General features: G+C 35.5%; 2 protein-coding genes across 2 annotated transcripts in view; one reads left to right on the plus strand and one right to left on the minus strand.

Annotated features, from left to right (window-relative positions):
• LOC117335642 (U1 small nuclear ribonucleoprotein 70 kDa-like) overlaps positions 1–3,334 on the minus strand; it is a 102,021-nt gene extending 98,687 nt beyond the window's left edge. Inside the window, exon 1 of the mRNA XM_033895781.1 lies at positions 2,830–3,334. Coding sequence (XP_033751672.1) covers positions 2,830–2,973 — 144 coding nt within the window. The 5' untranslated portion in view covers positions 2,974–3,334. The remainder of the gene's footprint in view (positions 1–2,829) is intronic.
• Positions 3,335–3,389: 55 nt separating this feature from the next.
• LOC117335641 (potassium voltage-gated channel subfamily A member 1-like) overlaps positions 3,390–12,872 on the plus strand; it is a 49,178-nt gene continuing 39,695 nt past the window's right edge. Inside the window, exon 1 of the mRNA XM_033895780.1 lies at positions 3,390–7,625. Within this exon, the coding sequence (XP_033751671.1) occupies positions 4,258–5,826 (1,569 nt within the window). The 5' untranslated portion in view covers positions 3,390–4,257 and the 3' untranslated portion in view covers positions 5,827–7,625. The remainder of the gene's footprint in view (positions 7,626–12,872) is intronic.

Below are 12,872 nucleotides of genomic sequence, written 5' to 3' on the forward strand. Positions count from 1 at the left end.
AATATTTATTTTCCAGATTGAATCTAAAGTAATAATTTCATTTCAAAATATTTTATTCAATCAAGCATTTGAATTAATTTAAATACAATATTTCATAATAGAGATAGATATACAAATTGGATTGGACAACAGGCTTAGCCTATACAGGTCCTTTCCATACTTCCGAAATAGTAATAATCACATAATTATAGTGTACAGATAATAATTACCAACGGATTATCAAAATGCAAAAATGCAATTTTCTTTCATAATGTATTCATGATATATGCTTTTTCTTTACAGGCTATATTTATAAAAATATCAATAAAAACAGACAATGTTTTTGTGTTGAAATATCTTAGATCCTATGGTTTAAGATAATGCGACAGTATCTGAGAAACTAAACATAAATTTTATTAGGCCTTATACACAATATCTCCTGCAATGTCGATTGCCTATGGCTAAATATATTTGTCTGCATATATTGACTTAAAAATTGTGAACAAATCATAGCAGCTGCTAAGACGATATTGATTGAGGCTGCGAGAATTTGTTCTCTCATCATGTTCTCTTTTTCATTATTTTAATACACAGCTACCAAGCATTTTGCCACAAAATGTCTACATTGATAACCATACCCTTTTCAGCAGTACTCATCATGATTTACAATCAATAACAGAAGACAGACAGATGATTACATGCTACCCCTGTCCATGTTTCCATTATTGAATAATCAAAACTTTTTTCAGTACTGTCTACATTTTACCACTTGGTTTCAATGTTTTTACACCTTGTATGTAGCTCCACAAGATTTTTTTCTTATTTCTTTTTGTTTTCCGTATTGGAGCATAAATTAAATTTGCTGAAGACAATTCATCAACAAATGCATGCCACCAGATAGATCTGTAAAATTCACTTGACTTTCCTTCTTTACTTGGGCTAATCAATATATCGCCTTCTCTCTAGACCGGTACACACTATTATAATGCACACACACACTCCCTCAACATTCAAGTTGAACTATACTACAGTACTATTCTTAAAGACTTTCACTGTCTTTTGGTACTCGCAGCTGAGACACAGGTGAAAGCCACATACTTTATTAACTGGACTGTACCCATAATCTCACTTATTTGTAATAGCTGTCAATTCTTGTGTTTCTTCTTCAGCCTAAAGACCTCGATGCTGTTGAATCACAACGATTAGAGAGAGTTCAGGCAGCAAGACGGATCCGGAGAAGTAAATCTGCACCAAACAGTGGAAGGTCGAGTTCAGTCTCTGATTCATCTCGAGGTGGAGGTGGAGGAGGTGAGGATAGTAGTAAATCAACATGTCTTCCAAATATTTTCAAAATGCAACAAAAATCAACTGAAAAACAAACGTGTAAAGACCAACAACAACAACCCCAAAGACAAGACGTGTCAACATCTCCACCAGTCTCATCGCCGGACTCAAACCCGCCTTCATATAATGACACCATTAGTACAGGTGGAGGCAACAATGGAAAATGTGACGCAATAATAGTTGTCGGCATTACACAGGACATTGCCAACAAAAATTGTCACCTAAATAATGATGACTGTCTGGACTCCAAAGACGACACAACCACGCCACTGCTCGACCAACAACCCTATCCACGGTAAGTGCCAAACTCTACTCATTTTATTCGCTTTCATGTTACATTCAATCTCGGTCTTTTCACCTAATAAGAGTAATTAGTGTGTTAATCTATGCACTGTAAGCTGTTTTCTTTTCTGGCAGAACAGATCAATAATTGGCTTTGGTTTCTACATCGCGACTTTTACCGAGAGACAGAAAAATCATATCCCTCCAGCTCTGGGTCATTTTTTTGCACGCGTTCCAGTCCAGTGATAATTGCAACAGTACTAAATGTCTTCAATAACTGAACCTATTGTTCAAGCTGAAGAGCAAACATTATATACATGCATCGAGAAATCAATTTTAGAGCCGTTAGTGTGTCACGCCGAGTACCTCCATTTGGAGGTGGTAATTGCGCATTGCAGGTTGTACCATTGATTTTGGGCTCTTTCTCCGTTAGTTGTGTGTACATGTAACTGTTCCAGTTAAAACAAATTTGCCACTACAAATAATACACACAAACCACTATTCTGAAATCTGTACGACCGTTCCACTTTATCACTAGAGCTTGTAGAGTAGTACCAGCTAAAAAACACCTGGGATTATTGTTATGTGGAGGAGAGATCAATCAGAATTTCTCCAAAGGTGGAAAGGTTCAATTAAATTATGCTAAGCTAGCAGGAGGAATGTGTGAATTATTTATACATACAGGCATCAGCTCAGCCCCGATAGCAGAGGCTTGCAATTAGTGACAAGAGGCGACTCCCATCCTTAGATTATCATTCACAGATACCAAAGAGAATGTAAACATTAACGATGTGAGCGGAGTGTACCATTACCGATTTTTCTGGTGTGCATTGGTGTACTAGCGAGTCGATGCGGAAAGATGTATCTCGTTCAATCTCTGTTGGAAATGTAAGAGGACAGAGTAGTGATGGTATACATCACTCCACTGATTGTGTGTCACCACTGTTGCTGCTGGTTTTAACAAAGCTGTGCACTAAAATGACGTGAGCTGATTGCAATTTTGTGTATTCTATCGAGGATTACTTCTCTCGGTATTTTGCTACTCGACTTGGCATACAGATCACATGCTGAAATTATTATGGCAACCCTGGTGTCCGCCATTTTGGAAACACTGTAAGTGTAGCATTGTACATGTTTGACAAACATTTATGTGAAATTGATAAATAACGTAGTCGTAATTTCATGCTATGACAATATATGTAAAATATACCAATGTAAATTTACCTCAAACTCGTTTAGAAATACTGCCACTCCGCCATAAGGCACCCTTCTCTTCTCGTGGCTTTGTTTGTCAGCCGGTGGTAGATATGTTATGGGGTCTCTCGCGGCGAAAAGTGCGAGTAGATTTGGTGGCAAAAATGCAGTCATTTTCTGAGATGCTTTGCTTCTTTTTAGTTGTTAATGTTTTTCAAATCTTGTTTCCTTTATCGACCCTCACAATCAATTATTTTCCACGCATCTCACCGGGCTTTTGTGCTGCACATGTTTTTTACCTTCTCCCCGAAAACAGCGTACACAACGTCCGAGCTACGTTCAAATTGTCTAAGCTTTTGATGACGTACCTCTGGGAATGTGGTAAGCCTCCATCCGCAGTAAATAATTTCTCAAACACCGATCTGATAAATATATTTTAATCCAATGTTATTTGTATATTACACTCAATGAATCGTGTGCTTTGTAATCAGAAACAAAAAGTAGGATAGCCATATAAATATTCATGTACTGAGCATAATTTAGCTGGAACTGGAGGCACCTGTTAGGAGTTATTTTCGTCTGTCGGTATATCTCCAAGCCTCGCTGTAACACGAAATTTCATTGGTCGATCGATTTGACAGTACTAGCACACATGTGCATGAATTATCAAGATTCGTGTCAACCTAGAGTAAACAGAACGGAGGTAGTGGGCGAAAACTTTGCATGAATTACGGTTTGTTGTTAATTGTGATTGAGTATTAGCATGCGTATCCAAACCTACTACCTCCATGCATGTAGAAAAGGCATAACAGTCACCGCTACTGATCCGGATTTAATGGAAAACCCCTCGATTATCAAGACACAGTTTTATGGTGTTTGCAGACGAAGCTGACATTTAGACCGACTTGTGTACAGAAATAACACTATTGTGCTATCCTTACTGCCTGCAGGACTAGTATCTACCATAGCTATGTATTGTATGACGACAGGCATTACTGATCGTTGAAAAGTTTGATGATTTTTCATCTTTTTCGTCCTTCTGGATCGGAATTTATACGGGTGTTATAACGGGACCCGGAGTGATGATTTACCGTTACCGTCAATCAACTGTGACATGCTTGGTTTGAGTTTCATTTTCACCAACGAATTAAAATAATATTTGCGATCAAGATTAATTTTGATCGGCCATCTTTATAGATCTTTTTGGTAAATACTTAAGCAGACAGTGGTATACTAATATGTTCATTCAATGTTATGGGGATTGGCATTTTCAGTATCAATTACATAAGTTGACTGGTCATGTCATTCAGGTTAATAACATCAACAATGAATGAACAGATAAAACCAAGCATGTGATTTAAAGTTTAACTTTTCAAGATTCAAAACTTTGAACTGTGATAGCTTTTCAAAACTTTTGTGTGACGGATTTTGAAAAAAAAAAAAACATTAAAAATCGTCATGGAGGCTGCTATGGTAGGTTTTGATTCTCATGGCAATGGAGGTCCACCTAGTTATAATGTCATACACAGTTCACAACGACCACTTTTGTCAAAAAACAATCATGATTGTGTTCAAAATTCCAGGTCCTTTCCAAAGCCTTCCGATGATGACGACGGTATGGGTCCACAAGGACACGGCAGTGATTATGAGTGCTGTGAACGAGTGGTGATAAACGTCAGTGGTCTCCGGTTCGAAACTCAACTGAAAACACTCAACCAGTTTCCAGAGACACTATTAGGTAACCCACAAAAACGAAATCGTTACTATGATCCGCTTCGAAATGAGTACTTTTTCGACAGGAATCGGCCTTGTTTCGATGCTATTCTCTACTACTACCAAAGTGGGGGCAGACTCCGAAGGCCTGTCAATGTTCCTTTGGATGTCTTTTCGGAGGAAATGAAATTTTATGAACTTGGTGATAATGCAATTGAAAAATTCAGGGAAGATGAAGGATTTATTAAGGAGGAAGAGAGACCTTTACCTCAGAATGAATTCCAAAGACGGGTATGGCTTCTATTTGAGTACCCAGAAAGCTCAACCGCAGCCCGATTGATAGCAATCTTTTCAGTGCTAGTGATCCTTTTATCGATTGTGATCTTTTGCTTAGAAACATTACCAGAATTCAAACATTACAGGTTAGTTAACCAAACAGCAGGATCAAATACCTCAGAAAAGATAGAGGAAGATGATATTCCCAAGTTCAATGAGCCATTTTTCATCATAGAAACATGCTGTATTATATGGTTTACGTTTGAATTGCTTGTACGTTATGCTTCCTGTCCCAACAAGCTGTGTTTCTTCAAAAATATTATGAATTTCATTGATATCGTGGCAATCATTCCATACTTTATTACGCTTGGTACCGTGATCGCAGACGAGAGCAAAAGCAATAACCAGGCAATGTCGTTAGCCATATTGAGGGTCATAAGGTTAGTTAGGGTTTTCAGAATATTTAAATTATCAAGGCATTCTAAAGGTCTTCAAATCTTGGGACAGACATTAAAGGCCAGTATGAGAGAACTTGGACTGCTCATTTTCTTCCTTTTTATTGGTGTTATTTTGTTCTCAAGTGCGGTATACTTCGCTGAAGCTGATGCAGAACATACTCATTTTCGAAGTATACCAGACGCATTCTGGTGGGCTGTTGTCACTATGACGACAGTTGGATATGGTGACATGCGGCCTATCGGAGTGTGGGGTAAGCTTGTGGGTTCATTGTGTGCCATTGCCGGTGTGTTGACCATTGCATTGCCAGTGCCTGTTATTGTGTCCAACTTTAATTACTTTTATCACAGAGAGACAGAAGGAGATGATAAGTCCTCGTACCATCATGTACAATCCTGTCCAAACTTTTCAAACAGCAAGAAGAATTCACTGGCTTCTAATTATAGTGGCTCGGACAATATGATGGAAATGGAAGAAGGTAGTAGCTTCAACCTTAGCAACGACCGAACGAAAGAAAACCATACCAGTAAAGTGAACAATCCTTCCAGCATAAACAACCTGAGTATTGAAACAGACGTTTGACTAAGGTCTATAGTTTTCGGACATTGTGATGAAAGGGAACCATCAAATGAATGCATGGTGAACATTGGGGTGTGAACAGAATATATATTTAGTATATATATATGGTCTCCCTCCTAATATCACTGAGTATTAGCGAAACATGATGTAACATTCTGCTTTAAAAACAAGTATCTACAGAGTGATTGGACGTCTGGACATGAGACATTAGAAAGAGAAACAACAAAGAACTAATCATTGTATGTGTTATTCAGTCATTGGATCAGATAACAATTCCATGCAAAAGACTGGATCAATTGAAGGCAAAGAACTTGAAAACCATCACCAAAAAAACTATAAAAAACGGTGTGAATTCTAAAAATAATCTGAATCCAAATCACGTGATATTTCTGTTTGTGATGTTGACATTTGACCAAAGTGTATTCGTTCCAATCGGTACCCTTTACGATAATGTGTGTTTTTACGGAGGTCTGACAGATTCTCATATGGACATACAGATGTGAGAATGTTGTCATGGAGACGCTTTACTGTGAACGTTACGTTGTTGAACTGGTCATCATTTGACTTGCGATACACCATGAACAAATAACCAAACTGTTACCATTCCTATACCCCTCCCTCCCTCCGTTCCAGAGTGGAGATTGATGTACATGACAATTGCACTACCGAGGGAAACAAACCCTGTCTCCTAACCTGGAGGTTACTGCATATGTATAAATATACCTATGTGGAAAAAAACTCGCAACACCATTAACGATTGCAAATGGCCTCCTAAGGAGACACATCCGAATCATAGGTGGAACAATATATGTATGTGCTCTGCAAGCCTGCAACCGAGATACAGTGATTTTTTTGTTATTATATTCTCCAACGTGATATTAATTAGTTCTCATTACTCATCATCATTTCCATGTGGAGATCCCAGTCTGCGATCAGAACAACTGTTCTTTTATTTGAACACTTGCCAACCATCTTTCCCGTGTGATATAAATATATCTGATACCGTAATGACTCCAAGTAAAATGTGAATGTCGCGATTTCATTGTTTACATTTTGAAAGATGCTGTATCATTTCGGATTATAGTTATATGGATTAATTGAAACCACAAATTAGATTCAATACTGAGGAAATGTGCTGAGGTTGAGACATCATCTTTCCAAAACGGGATATTAATCAAGAATCGAGTGTTTTGACATGTTGAAATATACTTGTCATAAGAAAAACAGATTCACGTTTGGATTTATATACTAGTCTAAACAGAGAAAACTGAGTGCTGAAGAATCGTGCTTCCCAATCGAAGAGCTTATGAAAATGTAATATATATTACATTAATATATATCAATTATTTGTAAATAGATGTTAAACTGCAAGAACAGTCAATTGATTCCATACTTTTATGAATATTGGGGGGGAAACACCAAAAACAGTTGTACCATATATATATATATATATACTAGCATCTTGTTGCACTTGTAAGGATAGTGGAAATTGATGCACTATATTGAATCTATGCAGTTTTTTTTTCTTAATTTTGGTATCTTTATGCATTATTGATAATCGTGTGTCTGAATTACAGGCAAAATATGTTTCAAGACTTTTTTCCCACATTTTTTTTCTTCAAAGAATCAGTCAGTTTGTTAGTGGATCATCAGTATATCTCAAATACAAAGTTAAAAATTCCCATTTGCTGCAAAGGTTCTTTAAGACAGAACACGGAAGTACAGAGAACGAACAACAATGAAGTGATGGCAACAAGATCTTCGCACCTACAAATCAACGGCTTCGTCTCTCCATCAATGGGGTGAGTACCATTTTAGTATCATGGTAGTGTTGTGATAACGTTCGGGACTGTACATGCACATGATACTTGTTAAACATTTTTATCAAAGTTAAACATTTTAATTCAGCACTGTGTAATTAAAATTTGAGTGTGCTCTTCATCTAATAAAAATATGGAAAAACACTGATTGTACAGTTTATTTGGAGAATGAAATATGCAATTGTCATATTTCATTCATAGATAAATTTTGACTGATGGAGAAAAAAAATGTATAGGAGTCGTATGATCATGTGCATTACAGAACTGGTTATGTATGTTTCTGTCAGGTTCTATTTACTTTCCATCTGTTAATTAGGAAAACAAATTTTGTATAATTAGATTTTTAGTCATTTGGTTATTTGTACATTGATTTATACTATCATTTTTCAGTTATTTTTACCTCCGTTTAAATTACTATGACGTATATGGGTAGATAACGGTAGCTTTGTGTTTACACTGTATCATGCATATGATGCTCCTCTTCCTTTTCATTTGTATTTTTTTTACTGTAGAGAAACTATTTTCAACCTTCCTAACTTTCTGATTGCCAGTTGATGTTGAAAGCTTATGGATTTTAAAAGGAATGTTTTGATGCTAAAATAACTTCTGATTCTGCAAGTTTTCTTGGGTAGATTGCAGACGTTGACATAGCATGTGTGCTCATCTGAAGAGCTTCACTTTCTTCAGCTAGCAGCACATGTTGTGTGTAAAATTTTGGAGTGGCATTTTACTACAGCAGACAGTGCAGAGGGTATTGAGGTTAAAAATAGTATCGTAACTACGAGCCAAGCGTTTTTCTTTGTTTACAAATATATAATAGGATTTGTATTTTTGATTGATATGTTGCTACACACCAATTGTTACTTAAACACTCACCACTGTAAATGTCCAGGAAGGAAAGAATGTCAACATTTTGAGTATCCTGCATGATAAATTGGATACATCATCCAGAACTCTAGTTATAATGCATTTCATAATCTTGTGTTGAACATTACAAACAATTAATATCATTTAACAGGTGTTTTGAAATGTTGAAGTTAATACCGTAGAGTTATACTCTCGGAGAAGTAGGCAAGTTGAGGTTATATCCAATGTTTCTGTCATTGACATTGAAAACCAAACTTATAAGTTTATTCATGAATGCGAATACAATGCTTTGTGATACAGGTAACCAGTATAAGTATTCACAATCACATTCGGTTGTGTTTCGGTTAAATTCCTTTGCCAAAGGTAATTCAAACAACATTGTGTTTTTTGAACAATGAGTCTTCCTGAGTTTGAAACACACAGTAAATAGCCCAATAGAGTATTACAATACCCTGGACAAGGCTATGTATGCATGTATACAATACGAACAACACATTTTCCTAAATGCATAATATAAATATCCTTATGTACAGGTCATAAGGCTTTCAAAAGAATTATACACACATAATAGTATGATAATACATGGTAATTAATTTGAAAGTAAATCTTTGGTAAGACCAATATGTTAATATTTGTGGAGATTTTGTACAGGTCGGCTTTAGAATAAAATAGGTAGGGACCTGGTCATTATTGTCACAAGTATTGTTAGTTTAGGGAATGTATTAAATACTTGATATTGCTTCATATATTTTAAGTTATGTTTTATATGGCCTTTTTTGTTTAGATTGAACAAGATAAAGGATATTATTTCCATATTAATGCTGCAATTCAACAAGTATGGACATTCGTAATGGATTTCAAGGGAAATATATATAGTAGTGTGTAGTTGAATAATCTTTGGTATATATGTATACTAATGTAAAAAGTCTGTGGAAAAGGTGTTTTGTACACACGTGTGGTAACACAATAGTTTTTATCCAATCATTTATCCAGAGTTCCCTTAGAACATGTACTTGTCTGAAAGTTTGTCTCTTTAATACAAGCTATTAGGAAAACAAGAACAGTGTTGAAGGAGTATATCTAAGATCAGGAGGACCTTTTGGCTATCTAAGTGGGATAAGACCTGTCATGAATATTTTAAGGTTTATGATGTAACAAAGAACTTGTAATACATAACTTGGTCATAAATAGGGCTCATTATACAATTATAGGGTTAGGGTTCCATTTATTCTGTGCTGACTGGGAATTGTTCATTTGTACACCAGGTTGTAATTACTGTTACCACCCGTATGTATATATAGACATGATTTCTCGACCAGACAATATAGAGCTGGAAATTACATTTATAACGTAAGATCCTGACAGCTGATGACCACAAGTAAACTAGGATGGTCTTCCCTCATCACCTGCAGTTCAATGTAAATATACAACAGTATATCCTACTTGTGTTAAGATTGATTAAATCAAATACAGCAGATGACTTAAATTTCTCTTGAATCATAGCTTTCCTCATATATAATAACATGTTGACCCAGCTGAGTTACTTATAAGGAGCTTTTGTCCTCATTCGCTTTCCAATTAGGCGATATTGTTGCTAAGAATTGTAATTGAACAAATATGACCTTAATTTACAAAACAAATTAAAGAATTTTGTTTACAAATAAATCAATATATAAGTCTTAATTGTCTGGAGGTGTGACTGACATCAATTATGTTGTTTGTAAATAACCCCTTCTGATTGGGAAATTGATCCTTAGTCTTTCTGTCAAAATTTTGTGTAATGTTACCACATAGGATTAATACAAGGTTGGCCAATTAGCAAATGTCATTTTTCATTTATTTTTAACCATTATGTTAGCAGTTCTTTAAGCACTGTTCTCAGGTTTTGATCCAAAACTGTCAACAAATTACCCGGGATTAGACATATTTTTGTCTATATTATACTATTGACTAATGAGTACCAACACATGTGGTTCAGGCCAAGCACAGCAATAAGTTTGTTTCTATTCTTTCTGCATTACCAAATAATAGTTACTGGTAAGGCCATGCAAACACCAAAGTTTGTTTCCATTCTCAATTATGCATTCTTAACACACCTTGTTGAGGCCAAGCACACTGTAACTTTGTTTCTCTCCATGACCTCGTGCTGATAAATGCAAATATCTCACAGGCTGAATACATTTTAATTGATTCCCAAGAGTTGTACCCTTGAAAATACAAAACAACATTCTGGGATCAACAAGGACAGCAGGGTAGCATGCACTGAGTGAGAACTCCCATTACAGATGTATTGCCTGTCTTATCTGGAACCTGGCTTATACTCTATACATCATGGTTAATAAAAAAACACCTGAAATATGCAAGAAGAAAAATCTTTTTTGTTATGTAAGAAAATCAGAGAAATAGGAAAGACACATGAACAAGGAATCCACAGAAAAGTTTGTTTGGCTGGCCCAGTGTATGTAAGTGCAACGGGAGTCACAGTGGAAATATGAAGCAAAGTTAACATGAATGATATTAGCAGTATCGGTTATATACCTGGATAATACTAATCCTTGTACATTACTGGTTTTATTAATTTCCTTAATTTGAAATATATTATATATATATATTATATATATATATATATATATTGGAATGAGGAGGGATTAGAAGCTTGTGAGGTAGAATCCTATCTCAGTACAGATTTGATGATTATACAGAGATGGCTACTACTGAAGGTTGTTGACTGAAAACAATAAGTGGCCTAGTCTGGCCTGGTGCTGTTATATTTAGCTGCTGATGAAGTGAGGTACCATGTGGAAACCATGCAATGTGGTAAAGGTACACCAGTACCAGTCTCTCGTATACCTTAGGTACTCGTTATACATTCCTCAGCCAGCTAGGGACCTATACCATACCCCAGTATTTTACCTTAAAGGTATAGCATACCTGGCACATTACATCTTCTTGATTAAGAAAATGTATTCCTCATGTTTTTATTCCACTGCATACTGTTTCATTATTAAATGTTAGAAAAACCTGTTTGACTTTTGCTTCTAATGTAATTCAAAGACTAAATCTATTGTAATTCAGAATTGGAAAAAATATTAATTCTCATTACAACCTTTGATATTCTTGATGCAGATTTTGATTCCATGCAAAAAATATCATGAATTTGAGGCCTAATTGATCTATACAGCATGTGCATTGGTATTATAAGCCTGTTCTGGTATGCTTCCATTCAAACTGAACTCTACAGTGGACACATGCATATTAACAAGATGTATATGAACTGATGAGCATACCCTTTGCCATAACTGTTTATTTTAGATTACAGTAAAACCTGACTAATTCGCTTATGGGCCTGAATACCTGAATAGAACTAGAAATACAGGTATTTGAGTAAGATTTACTGAATACCTTCTTTGTAGCATCCTTGATAGATGTGATTTACTACGCTTTGAAACTCTGTAGTAATGAAAAAGGAAGACATTCAAAGATTTGAAACATTTAATGATTTTATAAAATGATATAAACTGAACAATGTAGACCCCCAATTAGACGAAAGGTTAACAATGTAGACCCCCAATTAGACGAAAGGTTAACAATGTAGACCCCCAATTAGACGAAAGGTTATATATTTCTGAAATTGCAAAGGCCTACTTACCTGTGAATATCCCCAAACAAATGTTCATTGTTAATTTGGATTTAAAGAATCCTCTAATACCTTTTGTTTATATTATCATTCCGTAATTGATTTTACACAAAAATTAAACTTCCTTCAAATTGATATTCATGCCAACAAACAATACAGAATTATCAGAATTTTTTCCAATAAATGATAATTATTGGTAGTGTAGGTGTGTTATGTGCGATCAATATCCTGTAATTATCTGTTGTCTAATGACATTAACTACTGTATAAACACAATAGCAAATTTAAACTTTGAGGCAGAACCGAAAGGTGCCACACAGCCAGGTGTCACACATCAGGTGAAATGTTGATGGGTGACACCAGTTCGATGAATATAAGGTAGCTGATTTATGCTATGAATATGAAGGGAAAGGGATAAATATTAGTTCGAGGAATACTAGGTATTCAATTAAACAATTAGCGGTTTGAGTTATACAAGGTTAATTTAGAGAGACCTTATAGGGACATGACCAAGCAAAAAGTTTGATGAATATATAGAGGTATAATCGGGCATTAAGCAGTGATATTTACTGTATTTGTTCCCAATTCATAAATCTTGAGAATGTGTTCCATTGCCAGTTCAGAGCATGTTTTAAAAAGCAAGCCTGTGTATAAGTCTTTGTTTTCTAATTAGCACAGCTGTCTGAAATCCTGTTTCTTTAATATAATAAGATTTATACCCAGATT

The sequence above is a fragment of the Pecten maximus genome, chromosome 10, assembly GCF_902652985.1.
Source record: "Pecten maximus chromosome 10, xPecMax1.1, whole genome shotgun sequence".
Classification (NCBI taxonomy): Eukaryota; Metazoa; Mollusca; class Bivalvia; order Pectinida; family Pectinidae; genus Pecten; species Pecten maximus.